Raw genomic sequence first — 22,485 nt, 5'->3', positions numbered from 1 at the left:
CAGAGCAGAGGAGAGCAAGCAAAGCAGAGAGAATGGAGAAGAGATTAGGGGAGATACCTGAAGAGAATCCTGGTTTTCAGAGCGACTGACAGGGGTATAGTCATGAAGCGAAGAGCTGTGCAGAATACCCATAGAAGCTGAACTCACCATGGAGGTGCCATGTCTTCTACTGCTGCCACCCTCCTGAGTGTCTGTTTGGGTAATCAAAACAAACGCGGTTGAAGAACCAGCGAGGAAGCCCCCTCCACTATTATTTACTGACAGAATCTCTTCCTTCCTTTCGGATTCTAGTTGTGTAATTTTACTCCTTTTTCACTCTGAATGAAATAATCCAAACCACTCCTGCCACAGCAGCTCTTATACAGTGGTGAAACGCCAATCCCACTGTTTTAGGAGTGACTGCCTGGCTCATTTGTGCCTTTCTGCCCTCAATACCCTTCTCTGTGAAAGGATGGGCTATGCCACTGGGAGCATGGGCAGAAGGGGCAAAGTGCTTCTAAGGCACATACATGATTTATGGAAAGCTCGAAAATTACTGCATGTGGACACAAATACAGAATGCATTTACAGGTGGATTACAAACCATGTTTGCCCATTTCTCTGTTCTTTGAAAGACAAAACCTTGACTGTAATGTTAACATTACACTGTAATAACTTTTACTGTAACAGTACAGCACAATTAAGAGTATAGTCATTAATGAATACTTCAGCAATTACTGACATCGCTGTTTTCTTAAAACAACCAACAAAAAATAGAAGATGCTGCTTCCAGAAAAAATTGCTCTGTAATAAAAATAAATGTAGATCTTTTGACTTTGGAAAACGGATTTTTCCACTCCAAAACTCAAAATGTGATAGACTGAGATAAAATAATATTCTCTTGTGTGCTTTAACAGTGTGCACTGGCCATCACTACTATATCCAAGTTTTCAGTCAAAATCTAGTCCTTGAACTAACAAGATGGTTTTGCATTTTATTTGTAATAGGGAAGAACCAAAGTTCACAAAAATTTTGATTACTTTTTCTAAAATAAATGATGCATGTGATCCTTTTCCTCAATAAAGGATTTCTCGTTTTGGTTTTAAAGAACAAGCTATGTGTTAAGTTCCTGAGACACAGCAGTGAGAGTTTGTGCAGCGTGGCTAAGAGACTGAGTACACAAACTGGCAGCTCTGCAGAAACAGTGTCACAGTAAGATTTGGATTCAAGCTATTTTTGTACCTTTGCTAAGGTTCTGGCAGAACTGAGCCAGCCCAGACAGACAAGTCACAGAGAGACCTTACGGGACTGCGCTACCAGCCATAGCCCTGCTCGGAAGAGCAGCACTCTGGAAGTCACAGCTCAGGCCAGTTTCTTTCCTGGCTGCCTTTTGGAATACAGCAGTTTTGGAATACAGCCTTGTGACTCTCCTCCACAGACCTGTAGACTCTACACGCTGTGCACAACTGGTTCTTTTCATTAGCATGTAAGAGCTGGTGTATGTACGAGTGACCTTCAGAATTTCTTCAGAAAAGCAAACCTGTGCTGGACAGCTGAGGAGTTGTTAGTGGGAAGATCAATGCATTTCTCTTTATGAACAGCAGCAGCCACAGTGAAACCAACAACACTTCTAAGATCACATAAAAAAACTGCAGAGACAAGCCTTTATGTTGTATCCTGGAAAATACAGCAATGTATTTGAAACTTCTTTGAAGTGTATCCACAGAAGAACAAACACTGTGGTCACTACCAGCAATTCCTGAAGCAGGAGGAGAAAAAAGGCAGCTCCAGACAGGTCCGTACCTAATGTACTCTCACTGGGGTCATCAGGGTCTGGAGTATTACTCAGCAGACTGTGCATGTCTCCACGTCGACGCTGTCTGTGCCTCCTCCGATACTGAAATTCAGCATATTCCTGCATAAACCAAAGGTTACAAAACACAGGGCAGCATGCAGTACTATTTTGCTGAGTAACAAGCACCACATTTTTATAAAAAATAATGTGATTTTATATGTTTATTATAAAATCACCCACTTTCAGAAAAATGAATTGCAAGTTGGATCATGCAACGCTTAATATAAATAACAAAAAAATTCAAGGTAATCCTAAATCTATAAAACAATGAATTAGCAAAAAAAAAAAAAACCAGCCAACAACTAGATGTACTACCAATATTTTAATACTTGCAATCTCCTTTTTTAACAATTCCAAGAACACATTTCTTGTTTAAAATCTTTGATGCCAAACTTTATATATGCACATATTGACACACTTTTTAAAAAATGCATACCCAGTGATTTTAGAACATAAAAACAATTAATGTAAATTAGACCAATAGATTATCTCAGAATCTCTGCTGCCAGCAACTGTCAGTAGAAAATAAAGACTACAGAAAGCTGGCAGACATACACTGGGACTTGATACACTTTTCCCAGCCTCCAGGACACTATGGCTCCAGAACTTCTTAAGCCACATCTGACACTCTTCTACTGGACAGTGTGTGATAGATTTTTATTCCATGAATTACAAGTCTCCTCTAGTTTTGCTTAACTCAAGCTACTAATGAGCCATACCATACAGATTTGAACTCCTGCAGCCTGTATTTTCTCATACGGTGCGTACTTAGTTCATATAGCATTTATGGAAAAGACTCTTGACCACATCAAGCTAACATCCCAAGGGTTAATTATCGTAATACTTAGATACAATTTGCCTAGCTTTCCTAATATGAAGGAACTAATTTTATGCTTGAAAGGAAATTTCCAGGTATCTTTTCTGGTATGTCCAACTGACACTGAACCTGACTGTGTAGGTAGCACCTTGTGTTAATTTCAGTTATTCATTCACACAAGGCAGTAAAACTATGCTCACAGGTACTTGCTCTTCTCTTTAGAAAAGAATACTGTTCTTTATTTCTGTGAGGTCCAAGTAGGGAAATCTGTAATCCAAAGGATTCATGTGGCAAAATGAATTGGGAAAGGTAACAGTACCATTAGTTTTCCTTTCCTATATTAACTCTTCATCATCAACATCTAAAGTACCTAAAACTTAAATCCAGAAGTGTTATTTCTCTTACACAATGACCTTATTAATGTAGATGGTATCATGAGACTATGTTTTTTTCCATGAACTTTCTCAGACCAAAGACATATGCAAGACAAAAAGAATAGTCACAAAATTGTGAGTGTGGGCAGATTTTTATCCATGAAAATTGTAAGAACATCAAAAAGTAGCTTTATCGGACCAGACAACAGGTCCATTTAGCCCAACATTCTGTCTTCGACAGCAGTTAGTGGTATATGCTTGTTAGTCTATGGAACACCATAAAGAAACAAGGCAAACATGAAGTGACTCTTCTCTAAAATATTCTTCCAGCTTTTAGGGATCTCAGGGGTTTTCTAAATGCAAGGTGGTGCCTCAAACAACAGAAAATCAAACCTTGATATAGAACAGTATAACTGAATTATTTAAAAAATATATATCATTTTGAACCAGAGAAGGAATCATGAGAAGTGATCACTGAACACAAAGATTTATTCATCATACCAGATCTTAGCAATCATTTGTTTGCAGTAAAATAATATATTTTACCAATAGCCATTTAATTTTTGGTTGCTTATTAACCTTTAGAAAGAGATCTTAATGACCTCTTATGAAACCTTATTTCTTATTATATAGAACAATTTTCTACATTGAGCAAAAGAGGTTTTAATTTTGTTGGGTAGGAACATCTTGATTTCACACAGTGTTCTACAACAACCAGCATTCCTTGCTAAAACCAGTTAAGATTTCATTTTCTATAATAATCTGCTATGCATAGTCATTCTAGTACTTATCAGTAAAAGTACAGCTCCACATAAAATACTTTGTAGTGAAATTCACTAAAATAAACAGATGACCATTATTAATTTTACAAAATTCCTTCACCATAGGTGGTTGCAAGTATTCGTGATAGCTACATAGCAAAGAAACCAACTTGCATCACACAGTGCCACATTTAGGCAAATCATAAAAACTCAAGCAGATCATCTAAGCACAGCTGCAATTGAACCTACTGCTAAACAGCTTTTTAACACATTTCTTACCAGCTTCTTCTCATAACCAGTTCCATTGATGATACAGTAAGATCACAATGAGTTTGATGTTATCAGATGTGGGATTATTTCAAAAGAACTAAAGGAACTGGACAGGAGAAGCAGCTGATTTTTTGTAGAGAAGCGAGCCGTGTTCTCACCAGCGTGATGCTCACCAACAATAGCAAAGGAAATATATAGAAAAAGTACATGGAGTTTTCTAGGATGTTTAAAAATGACTAGCTAGAAAGAAAACAGCAAACAAGGAAATGTTGAAATGAAGTTTCCTTCCTGACTGAATGCTTTAATCTAATGTTCTCAAAACATTAAATAAAAATTAAGATGATAAGGGAAAGCTTTACCAGAAGGTTCTCATTTTTTTAGAGCAGAGTCTCAAAAACTACTTACTCTTTCCCATATAAAGATCATAGAATATTATTTTTTTTAAAAAGTAGCAGAAATTAATGTCATTTGACATTCAAAAATAACCTACACAATTTCATACATTTATTACTTTAAGGTTCTCCAGTGCACAGACAACAGTTTATATTCAATTTTAAAACTGGTTATGTACTTAGAAAATGATGAATGCAAAGTGTGTCTAATGCCACCTTAGATAACTACATCCATATTAGAGGCATTGTTTAGAGTCATTGCACAATTAGCTACGAATATATTTCCTTCTATTGTGAAATAAATGAAATGGAAAGCTTAACCAACTTGAAATGCTTTGACTGAAGATAAGGAAGCTTGTCATGCAGATTGTGATCATACCTGTGTTTCTAGCATATGCAGAACTAAATTTTTAAAAATTAAAAAGAAATAGTTTACCTCGGGGGATGCAAATCCTAAATACTCCCAATCCCATGTTCCACCAGCAAAGCTGTAAAATGGAAAGACATACCATCAAATTTAGAAGTAGAACGAATTTGAACAACCTCCAGAGCTTCAAAACCTATTGAAATCTGAAAACTAGTGCGATTGTAGCTCTCTAAACTTAACAAGTCTTCTCTTTTAATTCTTGGCTCAAAATTAATTTTGAAACCCTACAGTTAAATGGTTGACTATTCCAGAACTGCCTGATCTGTTTAGCAAATATTTAAGAGATTTTTGAAGTGTACCAGGGATTTAGTGACAATCTTTATGGAAGAAAGTGAAATGGAAATCATGACATTTAATTGTTAACATATCACAAATGGGGAAGCAATTTAGGTTGCAACACACAAAGCAGTGATCCTGAAGAAGAAAAATATATTTTTCTCCAAAGGCTGTAATTCCACAAGGATCAAACGTCCAAGAAAATATCACTATCACAGTGATTTACAACCACCATGCTCAGCATCTACCTCATAGTCAGAGAACAGCAGTGGATTCACCCACTTTGGTAGCTATCAAATGAACTTTTTCTGATTTGTGCAGTGTTTTGGGTGGATTACCTGCGCCTGGGTGCTTCTGGAGAGTCTGCAGGAGCAACACCACGGGCCACAGAGGCCAGGAACTCCTGTCGCTTTTGCTGCACAAGACAAGCTGCTCGGATGATTTTATGGCGAGGCGTCCGAAGGTAAGGCCTGTTCACTTTCTGTGCAAGGTCTTCAGTAACCATTTCTAGGTCTGTCTGCAGTAGTTAACAATACAGAAAAAACAGTTTTACAGGGAAATGCAAACCAGGAAGACCTGTTCTCCATAAATACTGAGCAGAATGATATCCATTTTCCTGAAAATACCTTATGAAATACCAAAATACCCCAAAATATCTGCCCCAGAGCCTACTCTTTTACTGACCTACATTCTGTCCTCCAGCTTGGAGCAGGATTTCCCTGCACTCTGAAATATTGAGCATCCTCAAGAGACCTAGGGGACAGGAAAGGAGGCAGCAGTCCCAGGTACTCCCCCAATTTTGCCTCCTCTCAGATGTCAGGCACGTCAGAAGGGAAAGAAAGAAAAGAGAAGCTAGAGAAGGAGATGAAGGCTGAAGCTAAAATGTTACCCTCAGAAAGCAGATTAACAGGAAATTTTCTAATTTTCCCCTTCCATCTGTCCTTATCCTTTTCCTTTGCAAAGTGATATAAAAAATATGCTACTTTTCCAAACTTGGTTATAAATACAAAAACAGGTATGTCAGTTTTTTACTACAAAAACGGCAGAAAGACACTAATAACTAATATAAAAAAAAAAAAGTCCCATTAGGAAAGTAAAATATATCCATGTATTACCTGCATAAGTTCAAATATTTCTTTCTTTGTGCTTTTAGGCTCCAAAAAGAATCCATATGGATAAGAACACTTAAGAATGCGGCGAGTTTTTAGAAGCTCTTGCACTGCATCTTCAATGAATGTGGTATCAGGACAGCCTCCCTCAGCTGCAATATGAAACAAGCATTGGGAAAGTATTTTCCTGCTGATGTCAGCATTACTTTTGTGCATATCAATTAAATATTTTGCAAGTAAAGAGCAGCAAATTCTCAATGACTGCACAGTGTTCTTACTAAAAGAAATAAGCACAGAACATTAACTTCAACCTTACTAATGCTACTTCCTTCTTGAGGCTTTGGAATAGGCAAGATTTACTGTACTTTTAACTTTCATCCAATGTTTACAAATTCTAGTACTGGAGGGATGACATCACACAGCAGACTGATGTGAGCTCTATCCAGAAAAGAAGTTTAGCCATATCAGTGTTGATGTGATTTCAAATCAAAGACATAGATCACAGCACTTACTTCCACTTAGAGCTCTACTCAACTGCTCCATCTTTTCTTTGGCTGTTTTTAGAAGGCGCTGTTCTAACTGGAAAAAGAAAATAAATAAAATACAATTAGATAATTATTTTTTGATTAATAAAACAGAAACAAACATCAGTAAAAATGGGCTGACCCATACCTGGTAGCTAAGTTCATGGTTCTTAAATCTTGTATAATAGTGCATAAACCTATCAAGCTCTTGAAATCTTCTATGCTTCTTTTCAGCCTGGAAAATAATGGGGAAACAAAAGAAATCAAAATAAATATTATCATTTAATATAACAATCACCATTAGATATAATTAAATAATGAACTGTTTCTATTCAGGCTATATATAAAGTATTGTACACAATGCTGAGTGCCATGTAAGAGACATTTACAAGGCTGCACATACTGCAGCCAAAGAATTGATACACTGTCAGTGCCTGCTATTTAAAGCAACTTTCCAAAAGCCAGAATTAAGGCATGTCTTCTGTAGTGCACAGCAGCTAATTACAGGACCAGCTTGCTCACTTCACAAAAGGAAACCATGTCACAGAGAAGTAAAATGACTCGAGTAAAGTCACCAGTGGTTGTTAGCACAGACAAAAGCAAAAATCTTATGTATCCACAAATAAGTAGTGCTTTCTTTCTTTCTCTTTGATATGTTTAAGGGTGTATTTTTCCATTTGGAACTCTGGTTTGGAAGAATTTTGATTAAACTTACCCTAAATGGAGAATTGCAACTTTAGTGCTATTTTTCAAACGCACACATTCATTTGTTACCTCTACTGTCATCTCCTTGGACTGTTCCTCTACATGCTGAATAACTTCATAGCGAGTGCATCTGTAGTAGCCTCCAGTGGAAGAGCTGTGCTTCTTCCATTCTTCTAAGCATATCCAGCAAAAGTCATATTTGCACTTCAGAAAAAAACAGGAAAAAGGAAAAAAAAAGTTGAAATGTCCTAGATTTGCAGTTAGGCATCATTACTCCTCTATGGACAACTTATTTAGCAGAATTCTGAGTGTAAAACATTTTTGAGGAGCCTCCTTCCTATTTTACTTACTAAGGAGATCTGTTTTTCAAATCATATCAAACCATGTCAGTCATCATTTTTGTTCCTTTGATCATAAGACTGTGTTGGATCTAAATGTTAAGTTTTAAGTGGATAAAATAAATGAAATGGTAAATACACCTCCTCAGGCCTGCTTTTCAAATTATTGTTAAAAAAACAGTCCCATTTCTTTAAATAACACAGAAACTATTAATGAGAAAGAGTGATTTTTTTTCCCTAATATTACTTAAAAGAACATAATTACTGGTGGTTTTGTCATGTGGTGTTCTTGATACAAAATATTGATAACAACTACTAAAGCCAAGAGAGAAGAGGTCTGAACATAGACTCTGATGAGTGATTACTTCCAGTGAGCCTTTTCTGAGCTGACTGACTGAAGTGCTTTCAAAATAGGTAACACCTTACAAGGAGGTGTAAGGTGACTTATGCAGGCTTCTCTACATCAGAGAAGATCAAACTCTGTTAAACATTCTCAATTCAGCATTGAGTTCTCAGCCAGTTAATTTCAAAATAACTGGAAGCTATTTTTGGACGGATAAGCAAAAGACATCACAATTTGGTGAATCATGTTATTTTATCTGTCTTATAGGTGAGGAAACAAAATTTACATTAATTAATATTAAGCCTTGAGTATTATTAGTGGCATTTGATAAATTAAATTGCATTTCTTCTCTCTTTGATAAGTTTAACCTTTCCAGGAATATCTACTCCATGCCAGATGTGTTTGTCTGTAGTTATTTTATACAATCACTTAGATATATTACAGGAAGGTATGAAATCTAATTCTTGTATTGTACTTTTGCTAATTTTGTCTCAAAAATCAGTAGTGCTGATTTTCTTCTAAAAAGCAATGCAGACTAGAATATTTCCTCTTGTTATTGTGCTGTTCGTTCTTGTTTTCAAACATTTTTTAAAGCTGCTGGCTTATAAAAAATGATAGGAAGTGCTGAGAATGAAGTATGAGAACAACTGTGTATAAGTGTTGTGTGTATGCACTGCATCATTTGCCTATCATTCAAACCCGTTCATATTCATTATAAGAAAAAATCATTTCGAAATATTCAAAAGATCATATGAAACAAGCTGTTTCACAAGCAACTGAACTAATAAAGCTTGACTTCCTATTAATTTAAGTGTATATGCTTCTATTGCAATAATCTCAGCTCTCCCAAATTATCTCCATTCTGACCACTCCATTATACTTATCTTTAAATATCTCATATCTCCAAAAGCCTCCTCCAACCCAAGATTCACACAGTGTTCCCAGACCCTCCTTCCAGTATTGCAGTCTCATTACACATTCAAAACCACATCAGCTGTTTCTACCCATCTCCCAAACCCAAATTCATTTTCTAAAGGGCAGGAAGGTCAACCCTGGAAACTACAGCCTGTCACTTCAGTGCACGGTAAAATCATGGAAAAGATTACTCTGGGAAGTACTGAAAAACACCTGGAGGATAACGCAGTCATTGGTGACAGCCAGCACAGCTTCATGAGGGGACGTCCTGCTGGTCGAACCTGATTCCCTTCTATGAGAGGGTAACCCACCCAGCTGATCAAGGGAAGCCAGGTGATGTAATCTTTTTGGACTTCAGCAAAGCTTTTGATACTCTCTGACAGCCTCCTTCTGGACAGAATTTCCAGCACACAGCTGGATAACCATGTTACGCGACAGCTTCCCTTGGACACAGGACTTGAAAGAATACTGAGTTTGCTGATGACACTAAACAGGGAGGAGCTGTTGACTCCTCGAAGGCAGGAAAAGGTTCTTCACCCACAGGGTGGTTGGGTCCTGGAACAGGCTCCCCAGGGAAGTGTTCACAGCACCAAACCTGGCAGAGTTCAAGTAGTGTTTGGACAACTCTCTCAGGCGCATGGTGTGACTCTTGGGGTGTCCTGCACAGGGCCAGGGGTTGGACTTGATGATCCTGGTGGATCCCTTCCAACTCAGCATATTCCATGATTCCATCTATTTCATTATCAACTCCTGAGCTCTGTTTTATGTGTCCTTATGATAACTGAGCTTTGTAGCATCACCACCTGGGCTTAACAAATCCCATCTGCTGCCTGGCCACGGTTTGAGCCAAGCAGAGCAGGTAATTGCTGAGCAGGTAACAGCTGGGTAGGTATTTCAGCCTCTCTCTTGGTGGCAGAACAAATTAAGTCTCTGCATCATACAGCTAACAAGTTTCATGAAACTTGCAGCAATTTATTTTCTATGAACCCCCTTCTGTTCCTTGAAATCAAAGTACCCATAAGGTTAAAAAACGACTATAGATAGTGGAGTGAGAGAGCAGGACTGCGTAAGCCTTGCCTTGCTAGAAGCTGTGTTCATAAAACAATAAGAAAATGCCTGCTTAAGTACAGAAAACAGGGTTTTATGAGTAAGGAGTATCCTCCTCTACACCAAGGCACATGCTAGATGCTAAGAAGCAGCCACAGCCCATCACGTAGTGGGCTTGAACAGATCTGCCTGCCAAAAAAAGGCAGAAGCTCCATCAGGGATTGTTACTGCAGCAGAGGAAGCGACAAGTGAGGTGACCACGATTTCTCGTGTCCAAGCCCTGCAATGATCTTGAGGACACCCTTCCTCACCAGGCTGAAGGGAGGCAGCTGCTGCCTGCAGAGATTTCTCCATGACAAAAAGAATCTGACTGTTTTAAGGACACTTCAAGCTGCCTATAAGCATCAAAAAAGACAAGAGGACTCTGGTTGTCAGCCAGTGCCTCAGAATGGTAAATTATCTACATTCATCTGTGTTTAATGGCCAAAGTCTTCTCCAGCCTGAAGCCACTTTGTTCAGCTGAGTTCAGTGGCAACAGCTGCAACAAACATACCTTATACAGCTTTTAGAAGTACAGAATTTATGAGCTCTTTTAAAAATAATTTAATATAAAAACCCCAAAAATCCCCAAACCAGCAAACCTGGCATAAATCAAAGTGTAGGAGAATGTTCTCTTCTGCCAATGATACCAAAAAAAGCCCCAATCTTCAATTTGTATCACAGAAAGAGAGAGAAGCTGTGACAATATAAAGAAAATGGGATCTGCATAGCAATAGAGAGAGACCTGCACATTTTCAGAAAAAGAAAGAATTACTTTCTAAATCTGTTAGCCTTTTATTGTAGGCCAACTATGTCAAGTGTTTGCTACTTTCTTATTTTTAATGATGCTCCTCAAAGAGGTAATAGTTGTAGTTACATAAGATATTTCTGACATAAAGAAACAGTTTTCTAAATATGCTGATTTTAACTAACTTGAGAGAAAAAGCATTTTCAAATGATACTGAACTTATGGCAAAAATATTTTTTCTATTTTGGTAGCACAGTGCAAACTTGTGACTAATTTTCTGGCTGCTGTCATCAATAAATTTCCTTTGGAATCACTCTTTGCTGTCTTTTCATTCCTACTGATGAATTCCTGCTTACAGTTTTCCACCTAAACTTATCTTGCTTTGTTGCTGTGTTAGAGAAATAATGCAAAAGAAAAATATAGTAAGGCAAAACCTTTACTAGAGCTAAGCCTTCCTTAAAATCTTACATCTGCAAATTAAAACTGTTCTTTTCTTTCTCTTCTACGTTGTTAATGATGATTAAACCATCAATTATTTCTGTTTCCTTGAGTTTCCTACTGTATTGGCAATTATTCTTAGGTGTTTATGGAATTTCAATCATTACAATGTACACTTGTCAGCCAAACAGATTTCAGTAAATATTAAAAATTTTCTAAATACATGTAACCTGCCATTTGTTCATTATCTAATTCTTGCAACAGGTTGCATGAGCTATCAGGCATGACACTTCACAGGTTTTGGACCTCTGTGATCCTAAAATATATACAGGACATACAAACCCGAATTATGTTTCCACAAGAAATCCCATGATGGGTCCTTCTTACCTTTGCACACTGCATGTGGTTGCAGCCCTCATTCTTCTGGATTGGAGACTTGCAGTTGGCGCAAGGTTTGGAGTTGGTCAGTAACCACAGGCAGTTGGCAGCGTCCTCGTAGGCCTCACTCACTCCCACAACTTTTTGAGGGTGACAGGAGGATACGGCGCATGCAAAAACAGAGAGGTTGAAATTGTACTTTGTAATCTTTTGTGACAGTCAGATTAGGAATGATGCGTGTTTCCCTGTTTCTTGACAAAATATTTAAAATTTTCACAATATGTATTTCTCACATATATTTTATTATTACATTTTCTAATTTATACATATATATGTGTTATTAATACACTTATTATTTCTATCTACTTCCACACATCTCTTTTTATACAAATTTATATACCGTATATATAACAATTACAACATTAAAGGGGCAAATACATACATAACAACACAGGCAGAGTTTGACAAAGTAGGGTGTATTTTGCCTCTTTGTAAAATTTTCTGCACTTTCCAAAATATTTATAACATACTACAGGAAGGCTCTGAACTGTGGTAACCAAAATAAATTAGTAATGTATTCAAATTGCTGTCATCTTTACTTTGTTAACTTTGATTAAGAAAATGTCTGTCCTGTGTAAACCCCTTTATTAATTTTTTTTAGTAAATGTTAAATATCATTAAGCCATTTCCTACTACTCCCTTGCAGTTCACCCTCAACCTTACTATTATTATCCCCTGTTGGCTTGAATTAGTTTTAAAGCACATAAAAATCTTCATGGAACACTACTCAATCACGGGAGCAGACTGGGCTAAAAATCAAAACTGGACAGGGTAAAATGAAGGTATATGCAGGAACAAATGGACTAATTAATGAAATGAAGCTTTAAAAGGAAGGGAAGGAGTTTTGCATACCATGAGTGAACCACATGTATTTATGGGGAGGAATGCTTTACAAAGAACAGTCTACCGTAGTGCTGCATGAAAAATGTGAAGCAGCCCCTCGTTCAGGGATATAATTTTCTTCCCCTTTTACCCTATATTTCAACCAATGTTGAAACTAGTTTTTACTTAATGCAACTGAAAGAAAATCTGTCTAAAACCGAAAGATCAAAATGGCAACAAAACACCCACGCCCTCCCTGTCGGCTCTGCATGACTCTTACGTTCTTCTGGTTTCATTTCAGATATTTTCTGTAGCCAGTCCTTCCAGGTCTGGCAGTCACAGGGTTCATGTGCTTCACCAAGACATTCCCTGAAAAAGATGGTGTATACACAATTACTTATAACTAAGAGATTTAGAAAAAAGTTAAAATTGGCTCAAGCTAAAAAAAAAAAGATGCTCAAAATTTAATGAAGTCAAGAAAACAAAAGCCAGCTAAATAACATTGTTTTAAAATACACTTAGACTGCTTCTCACAAGCATAGATGACCATTATTAATGATCAGGAGAGAAGTTTCTTAAAATTACAATCTGAAATAAATCAGATAGCTTGCAGTTTGTTCTTATACCTGGGTACTGTTTTAGTGCCATGAAGGTGCTAGTATAGTTTCTGTGATAAAAGTAAACCAGACTACAGAGTTTATCCAAAAGTAGGTAGTTTGCTATAGCAGAAAGGTATTTTATGTAGAATTGCTTGCATCTGTTCAGTTGCAATAATCAACCTTTAACTAGATTCAGTTAAAGAGTCGAGCTTTTAATCTAGAACAATGTGAAGCCCTCCAACACCAGCATTAAGTATTTATGGATGTTTACTCTTTTCACCAGAGTCTCTTAAATGGGGCCTTAAACTTATTTACATGGACACAGTGGAGTAATGAGTCTCTTGAGCTTCTCCTGAAGTTCCTACTAGGATTAAGGATGGCAATCACTACTACACAGTGGCAGCAGATACATGGCTTCCAGATGGTGCTTCAGTGTAGATGTGTCAATATGCACTCCGGATTTGTAATAACTCCTTTTTTTCTACTGGAATGGCAGCAAATGGCCTCAGACATCTGCCATATCAAAGAAAATTATTTCAGATGGGCACCAGCTGCATCAGAGCATACACAAGTCTGCTGCAGATCCAATGGTGAACAGCTCTCTTGCAGTGCAGGTTCAGAAGCTACATCAATACTTTTCTGATTGCTCTTGTCCACATTTTAAGCAGGAATTCAGGAACAAAGAAAAGGTTATGGAAACAGTTTTGAACTTTTTCCCCTTAGTTAGTCTGCTAACAAAAAAGCTTAAACTTGCATCTCTAGTTTGGACTTAAGAGCTTAGCTGGGAAAGATTGTACTGGAATGAATAACTGGTCCTTAATAAGGTAATTTCAGCCTTGGTTGAAAGCTAACACCTTTCATACCTGTTGGACAGCAGGACACCTAAATCATTGACTTCAAGAGCACCAAGACCCTCTCACAGTATGTAGTATTTGTTGCCAGAAAGGACTGCAAATAGCAAAGATTTAACATTGACATGCTCAATTTTAAGTTAAAAGCTGATTTCTATGGGGAGTGAGGAGGAGGGACTTGTGTCTTTGATATTTTCAAATTTGTAAATCTGTGGATTTTTAATGAAGTGCAGTCATATCTATATCTCAATCTTTATCTCTATAGCTATCTAGATATGATAGTCACAACAGTTGTTCAAGAAAAACTTCTCATGGAAGAAGCTCTTTCCTCAGCCCACCCCAACACAAGGATTTTTATGCTGGGATGTCATTTTACTAGAGGAAGAGCATTGAGCCTACTGTTCATGAAAGTTTTTATGAAAGTTGTAGTTTGGATAGACTTCCTGACAGCAGTGAGTGAAAGGAACTAACACTGAGCAGCTGTGCCGATTAACAGTATGAGCCTCCCCAGACGCCTTGCTCAATACTCAGCAGGATGATTTATTTGAAGGCGCAGTACACACTTATTAAAATTGTGTCAAGTTTCCACACATTCATGGAAGAGCTAAAAAATTCATGGAAGGGCTAAAAACAGCACCAAAGAAGAATGTAGTTCTGGATGTTTTCCCCTCTAATGATAATATATTCGGAATCAAAACAGCAAAACACTGTTGCAACTTGTAACTGGCTTCCCAAGTGCACCTGAAGAGTTGTTGCTCCTGCAGAATGAGACTCTGCTCCTTGTCCGTATCTAGGATGAAAGGAGTGAGGACTGATGGTACAAAACTAAGTGTGCACTGCCTGCTAAGACTATTTTCCAGAAAAGTCTGCTTGCTACATTTCTTTGTGCTTCTGAAACTGCATGAAGGGGGTTCTAATATGTTGAATGGGTCTGATAATAAACTGATGTAGGATTTGTGCACAATTTTAATGTATAGCACATTTAAATAATTCAGAGTGCTTTTTCTGAAAGGGAATAGAATTTTGTATTTGCCACAATAGATTACATTTTGTTGAAGATGCTGTGAGTGGTGGGTAATGAAAACTGAGTAAATTCTAGGGAACTCTGTGTTGAAGAGGAACATTCCTACTCCTACATTAAAAAGAAAAAAAAAAGAAATTGCTCAACAGACTCAGAGAATTTTCTTGCTTTTATGAGCAGGATGGCTATATATCTGAAAAAAAGTAAGTGACTATCTAGGGGTTGGTTTTCTAATACATAAATTCTAAAGAATCTCTTACTAAATGCAGTATCAATTGCTATTACAATGTCTAAGCTGTAGATTACCAGGGTAAAACATGCAGAACTGACAGAAATACGGGGCTGTGGGATGTGCTGATTGAAATTTAAAGAGACAAAGCCAGCCCCCTTTAAACACACATGATGAAAACCCTCTGAACTGAGAATACGCTTTTTCTCCAGAGGAACTCACTCATGCACAGAGTTTTTGTACTGTAAGACCAGTATAGTGTCCCTAGCAAATGGTTCTGATTTGAGGTACCACAGGATGCTTTGGTTGCTAGCAGAACTTTCTTGCCATTGCTGAAACTCTCCATTCGCTTTTGTGAGGATGAAAAAAGAGGCTTTGGAAAGGCCTTCTTGGACGTTTTGTTGCTAACATGAGGTATTTTTCGAGACCTTAACTGTATTTGCTTGTGCAGTGTTTCAAAGCATTAATGTAAAAAGAATATATGGAAATATTATTGGGAAACATAAAAACCCCATTTCTCCTAAAAATTAGTCACTCAGAGGACATTTTCACCCTTGGTGAACATTCTGGGGAGCTAATGCATTCCGTCCATGTAAAGGAAGCAGAAGCTGCCGTTGTCTGAAGGTTTATGTCAATATGACACTGAAGTGGTCTCGGGTTCCTTCAGGCTAATGGAAAAATTGATTCTCTGTCATCAGAAGCAAGGATGAAAGGATGGTACCTTTTTGTGGAATACTACCAAGTTTTGTTGTATGTTCACTGGTAGAAAACATTTTCTGGTTTGTTTCCATGGGACTTGTTTATTTCTGAGTTCTCCATCCATTGTAAATAACCTCATCCCAAACCTCGTGGCTTTTCTGGTTGTTTCATTAGGTCTGTTTTGGTTTTTTTTCCCTTCTTCCTTTCATTCATATGGGGAAAGAACTAAAATCAGAGGCATCTTTCATTAAGAATTATGATATTTGGAATCAAGCAGATGATTTACAATGTTCTTGTATCATGGTTTCAATTGAAAAATGAAAAGAAGAATTGCTGAGCTTGTCTGAATGCCTATACTTTGGTTGGCCCTTTTTCATTTTCCAAGAACATAAAGATGTCCCACTACAATAGCCATAAATTATCAGTCTGATAATATCAAGGAAAAATATGCCAGATCTTTGTTACTTTTGTTGATGCTGTTATGTCTTTTTCTAGGAAGTGCTGAAGATCAGCAATCTGAGGGATGTTTTAAAAAATATCTGTCTTTTTACTCCTTCTTGAGCTTGTATTCATCTTAAAACTCAGTAGAAGGTAACAGAAAGAAAAAGTGCTGAACCTAAAGTGAAACAAAGATTGGAGTGATCCTGCAAACGGAATAGCTATGTGTGAAGGAAATGGTCCTTCATGGTCCCATTTCAACTCCAGCTTCTTTGATGTGATTCTAGGAAAATTCAGAAAGAGCTAAATATTGTTCATTTTCTGCACTGCAACTGAGAATGTGCCATGTTTCGATTATACAGCTATCCAGACACAAAAATCCCTGTTCCAATATTCCACTTCTTCCACCCTCGGAACAGAATATCACAACATTCCATGCTGTTGTTTTGCACCTAACAGAGCCAAAACTGACCAGTGTATTATAAAATCTTTGCAGTGCCCCAAACTACTGCAATATTCATGCACATGAGGTTATTTAGTGCGTGGATAGAGGATAGTACGGTCATATACCATTCCATACTAATTTCTGTTGCACTCTTGGTGCCAAGTAGGACTTCTTAATTAGTCCCTGGAATAGCAGTGACTGTGAGTTTATGTAGATGCAGTTAAATTTCCAGTACTAACCAGCAAAAAAGATGTCCTTTTCCACAGTCTACTGCAGGGGCTTTCAGCATAGGGAAGCTAAGTGTATCTGATCCTGTTGAATTTGACCCTTGTCTTGTTAGCCTTACTGCTCTTTCACAGCCAGGTATAGGACACCATTTAATAGCAGGATTATTTTCAACAAAGGCCTGTGGGGAAAAAAAAAGAAATAAAGGAAAATATTTTACCACATATGATCAGATTTCATCCTTGATATAAAACAATCTGTATTTATAATCTTCCTTTGAAGGAACAAAGCCAAAAACTATAAAAACAGTCTTGTAGCTACAAGGACAGACTTTTAAATATAGTTATGGAAAGGGAATAATTTAATGTCTGCTTTTTTTTTTTTTAGTAACAACAGTACTTCAGACTTACACTAAGAATGAAATTACTTACATTCCAAACAAAATGTTCAATCTCTGCAAGTTAATTCCTTTGTGATGTGGCTTACAGTAAACTTTATTATATACGCACTGGCAATACACTTCTTAAGAGAACTGATTCTTTCAGTTGGAAAGAATGAAAACCTTACTGATTAAACAAAAACCCCACAATAAACCGGAAATCAGAGCTAGACTAACTCAGTAATTTATTTCCCATCTTTTTTGGTTAATTTAACAGGCCTTCTTCTGTAAAAACTGTATCTAATAAATGAGGATAAAAAAGGAACTTCAACTACTTTGCTTCAAACCTATGCTGATCACCAGTCACTTGAAATAAAAGATGCTAAAGATGAGTCAGATCTGGTAATTTAATTTGCATCTTACTGTGTATTAAAGAGACTTGTCGCAGAGAAAGCATTGTACTGTAAATGAAAAAATATTTCTCTACTTCTGCCCTACCACCACTGATAATGTAGCACATTTCTCAAAGACTAGTTCATTACTACACTAGTATAAAAGAAGAAAGCTGAATTAAAAGATTGCTCTTAAAAACAAATTGCAATGATGAAAACAAATACGTTAAAAAACCCAGGAAAACCAAATCAAGCTTTTCCTACTCCTCTTCCCCTATAGAGCAATCATGTCAGGCATTGTACTAGTTATTTTTTAAAATGACACAGGTACTATTTCTGAATGCAGTAAAAATAATCTGAAAATTTTTAATATTTCAGATGGCAAACACAAACAACTCTGACTGATTAAAACCTTCATATCACCTGTTACAAAAATAAGTTTGACCAAATGATTCTATTAATACTGCATTAGTATTAACATACTATGGAAATACCGCATTTCTGCTTAAGGAATACATAAAATGTTCTTTCTTTTTTTCTCTGTGGTATAGCAAACACTTATATTATGCTATATAAGAGCCAATATTTGTATGCATTTGTTTATGAATTTCTACTTGGAAAGTTACAGATATATTACAGCATTTCATACAGAAGCTTTTAGTTACTTTTTATAAAATGAAATGGGAGTTCAAGAGTACAAGAACAGTTTGATAATTTACCTTAATGTCAAATTGAAGGTATCTCTTGTCCATCTCCTTGGAAACCACACTTTCTATGATGTCTACAGGCACAAGCTGGAAACAATCATATGCTGGGCAAAAAATGTTGTGAGCTTCACCCTCCTGAATTTTCAGATTCAAAAATCTGCCAGAATTTTGTCAGTATTTGTGAATAAAAAGGAGAAGTTAAAAGGCTGTTGAGTACTTTACACTATGTTCACAGATACTCACAATGATCACTTTTTAAAGAGAGAATAAGAACTCTCACTTTCTGCTCAAAAGAGCTACAAATTTGATGAACAGCATAACTAAAAAAAAAAGAACACTGTCATGGTTCAAATGTGAGCATCATCAGCAATATTTAGCCCTATGTTTGTGGCTTCCTTCCTTGCCATTTATCAGACAGCTCTGCAGTGTTTAATTAAACTGAGCATTACTTCTACCTTAAATCAGAAACAGAACATGGAAGTGTAATTAATCCAGGAAATAATTAATTTAATATGCAATTAATTTCTACAACTGTGCTAATAAAACCAGGTCTGCTCTTAGACACAAATATCTAAATGGTGACCTTTTTAGTCCCTGACCACCAGAATGCAAGACAGAACAAGCTCAAAAATCTGCTGAAAGCTGGACTTCAACAGTTGTTTAGTTTCAAAGCTGTAACAGACTTATTAATGGAATGTCAAGGAAGATTCCATTCTAACTTTAATCATTTAAAGGACAGGCAGTTATTCCAAGGTAGTCACCTGAGATCCTTTAACAGTTAAGGTAGAGATACTTGTCAATTCATCCCATCTTAGATTTGTATCTTAGAGTTAGATAACTCAGTCCTGGCTATGCTCCCAAGTGACTTAGACATGACTGGCTCAGAAAGATGAATTCCACCCTAGATGTGCCACCACAAATGCTTGCCACTGAACTCTGGCTCTGAGCCTGTGGCTCTGAGCTGGACCCTGTGTCCTGCACAAAGGACACACAGTCCAGCAGCCAAAGAAGCACCATGTCAAACCAGCGATCTCTTGGTAACCCCTACATCCTGCCCAGGGATTTGCAAGGCAAGAGAAGCACACCTAACAGTTTTCTTGCTGCTGAAAAGAACTGCCTTTGGAAAGCTCATATGGAAAAAAAGCTCTTCCTTAGCACCTGGTCAATGAGTTCATATAAATGGGGCTGATCTGCAGTAGGAATAACTGTGCTGAAATGATGCTGTTAACAAGACACTACAGGGGTACAGCTCAAGTAGTACAATCTCCTGAATAGGGACACAGATGAATACAAAGCACTGCATACAGATATAATTATTCCTGGGAAATATGATTAATATTTATACTACCATAATTATCCACGTCTGAGATTTTCACTAGTGTAACTACTCTGACCTATGCAGTAACAAGTGTACTAGACTAATAAGACTTCTAAGTGAAATCTACCCCTCAGTTATTAACCCTCAACATAACGAAAGCATTTTAATTGCTTTTCTGATTGGAAGTGGATTCACAATGCCTAAGTTTAGCATGCTGAACTCAGAGATGGAATTAAGCATGTGCTTAATTTAGAAAGTGTAAACCCCAATGCTTCCAACACCACACACACAGAGAACAAATCAAGAGTAGGCTTATCTACTTACACACAAGCTTAAAACATTTGCTTAGGAGTTTTGCTGAGTCAGAACCAAAACAAACATTACATAAACCTAAACCAGTTGGTAACTGTTATTTGAGTAACAACTAGAATATTTGATAGATGCAAACCAGCAGCTCTTTGAAACCCAAACACTACTTTAACATTAGCTGTTTATGGTCTCTGTCCTTTCCTCTTCAAAATGGCAAGTATGAAAGTTTCTAAAATGATAGAAAAGTACATATACTCACGCCTCCCAGCATGCTCTGCAGAAGTCATGTCCACAAGGCATATCCACCGGGTCTTCAAACACAGAAATATTACACATGCAAATGTCACACTGTAGATGAAAAAAATGCTTCTGGTTAAGAAATACCCTAAAGCTTTTTGTATTGTTAGCAAAATGAGTTATATTGGAAAATCTCAGCAAAAATTTAAAGCACTCAGTAAGGCAAAAAACCTAACTGTATCCAGAAAAAAAAAGTTATTTAAGCTATAGGAATGGGAAAGATTGGGTATCTCTGTTTCTATAGCTCCCTATCCAAAGAGCGTATTTTGGGCTGCTTTTTGTAGTGTCCTTGAGCTCAGGAAGTGCTTCACCCTGCAGAGTGCTGGAATCTCAGAGTTAGAGTTCTAGGTACAAAAGGGAGCTGCATTTTTCATCAGCTTCACTGACAGCCAGAAATGAGTTTGGAAATGATAGAGGCTACAGGAAATGTTTAGCATCTCACACAGTCAGGTCTAAATCAAGGTGGAACAGTTTGAGTGTCCAGCACCAGGAAATATTTCAAGTAATAACCTACATATGTATTATTTTTTTGAAAAGACTTTGAGGTTTTTGATCAAAATGAAGAGTAAGTTACACTACAAATACTCCAACAGAAGATATAATTGTTGAATTTTTCAGAAGTAAGTACTAAAGAAAAAAGAACACTGAATACTGAGACCCTTACTCTGAAATAGTTAAAGAGAAAATACTCACTGCTTATGGTTATCTGTGGAAACAAATATTAATGTTCTTCAAGAAATACAGAAAGACTTTTCTTTTCATTGAAACAAAGACACCGTGAAAATGTATTTCAACTTTCAACGCATTGGGTATTATACACGCATAGGATATTTTCAGAAAGTTAGCCTGTGCTATACCACTTTAAAAGCACTTATATTACAGCAAAACCAAAATCAAACAAAAAAATGGCCTTTAAGGTGTAAAACTCAGTGAAGATATGTATTGTTGCTTCAGCCATTTAACTTTATTGTCTTGCCAAAATTAAATATTTTAAAAGTTGGCAATGCATTAAAAATAATAAGAGCTGTAAATTTTGTTTAAAGTGTATCTTTAAAGTAAGGAATTTAATGAAGCCCTGAGTTCAAAACATCAGGTAAAAACATTTACTAGAACTGTTTATAAAGTAGGATGCAAATGTGAAACATGTAAAGGAGCTTTATACCTTGCGGTTTTATTTTATCTATTCCTTTTAGTTTTTATTTTCCTGGCAAAATGAGATTTGATAGTTCAGGTAAAGTTCTTAAAGAACCAGGAATACTAAATGTGTAACTCTGGATTTGGATTTAGACACACTAGATCTCTAATGGCAATCATTATCCAAAGCTGCACTCCTTGCTTATGGAACATCAATGAGAAACAAAACACAATGTAAAACTGAAGACATATAATCTTCTGTTCAACATTTTAATTAGGACAATTATTCATGGACAATGTTCTGCTAATGTAAATAAATGTACAGTAATAATATACCTTCTATATAGCTTCTTTTACAGCATTTTACAATTAAAGAAATAAAATGTTTCTATGCAAGAATGCAAAATCTTAATTTCAATATGAGATTTAGGGATGATCCATTTGCAGGACTGCATGTAATATTCTAAAAAAATGCTTAGATCACAGAGCAAAAGTTTTATAATGCTGCAGCTGTGGATTATTAAAAAGAGAACTCTGTCTTCCAAAAGAGCCAACACTGATTTTAATGAAAGGCGCTTTCATATTTCAAATTTGCAACAGCTTTGTAAACCGCTTGAAGCAGCCCACACATAGTAAAAGTAATTATAAGCTTACAGTACACTAGTGGGTTGACATTTCAAAATGCAGACAAAGACCATTTTGTTTTCTAAAGAAAAAATTTTCAAAAGGCAGGGTTCACAGAACTGAGTACATTTGGGGAAATGGATACAATGAAAGTGAACATCTTGATAAGGATGAGATGAGAAGTTCAAAAGAGCCAAATAC

At 36.7% G+C, this 22,485-nt stretch overlaps 1 protein-coding gene across 4 annotated transcripts in view; it reads right to left on the bottom strand.

Annotated features, from left to right (window-relative positions):
* The window catches only part of ANKIB1 (ankyrin repeat and IBR domain containing 1), an 89,675-nt gene that overhangs the window by 3,420 nt on the left and 63,770 nt on the right, over window positions 1-22,485 (bottom strand). For 2 of the 4 annotated variants that reach the window (XM_082280067.1, XM_082280068.1), the window contains exons 7-19: window positions 20,489-20,577; window positions 18,615-18,759; window positions 17,139-17,305; window positions 12,898-12,986; window positions 11,745-11,875; window positions 7,559-7,693; window positions 6,933-7,019; window positions 6,773-6,839; window positions 6,267-6,412; window positions 5,490-5,668; window positions 4,885-4,936; window positions 1,783-1,894; window positions 58-191 (exon numbers count right to left, since the gene is read on the bottom strand). In XM_082280067.1, coding sequence (XP_082136193.1) covers window positions 58-191; window positions 1,783-1,894; window positions 4,885-4,936; window positions 5,490-5,668; window positions 6,267-6,412; window positions 6,773-6,839; window positions 6,933-7,019; window positions 7,559-7,693; window positions 11,745-11,875; window positions 12,898-12,986; window positions 17,139-17,305; window positions 18,615-18,759; window positions 20,489-20,577 — 1,533 coding nt within the window. The remainder of the gene's footprint in view (window positions 1-57; window positions 192-1,782; window positions 1,895-4,884; window positions 4,937-5,489; window positions 5,669-6,266; window positions 6,413-6,772; window positions 6,840-6,932; window positions 7,020-7,558; window positions 7,694-11,744; window positions 11,876-12,897; window positions 12,987-17,138; window positions 17,306-18,614; window positions 18,760-20,488; window positions 20,578-22,485) is intronic. The other 2 variants (XM_082280070.1, XM_082280069.1) reach the window with 2 other exon arrangements.

This window comes from Coloeus monedula (genome assembly GCF_965178545.1).
Source record: "Coloeus monedula genome assembly, chromosome: 1".
Lineage (NCBI taxonomy): Eukaryota > Metazoa > Chordata > Aves > Passeriformes > Corvidae > Coloeus > Coloeus monedula.
Note: the sequence above shows the minus strand (reverse complement) of the source record. Positions and strands in the feature narration are given on the sequence as shown.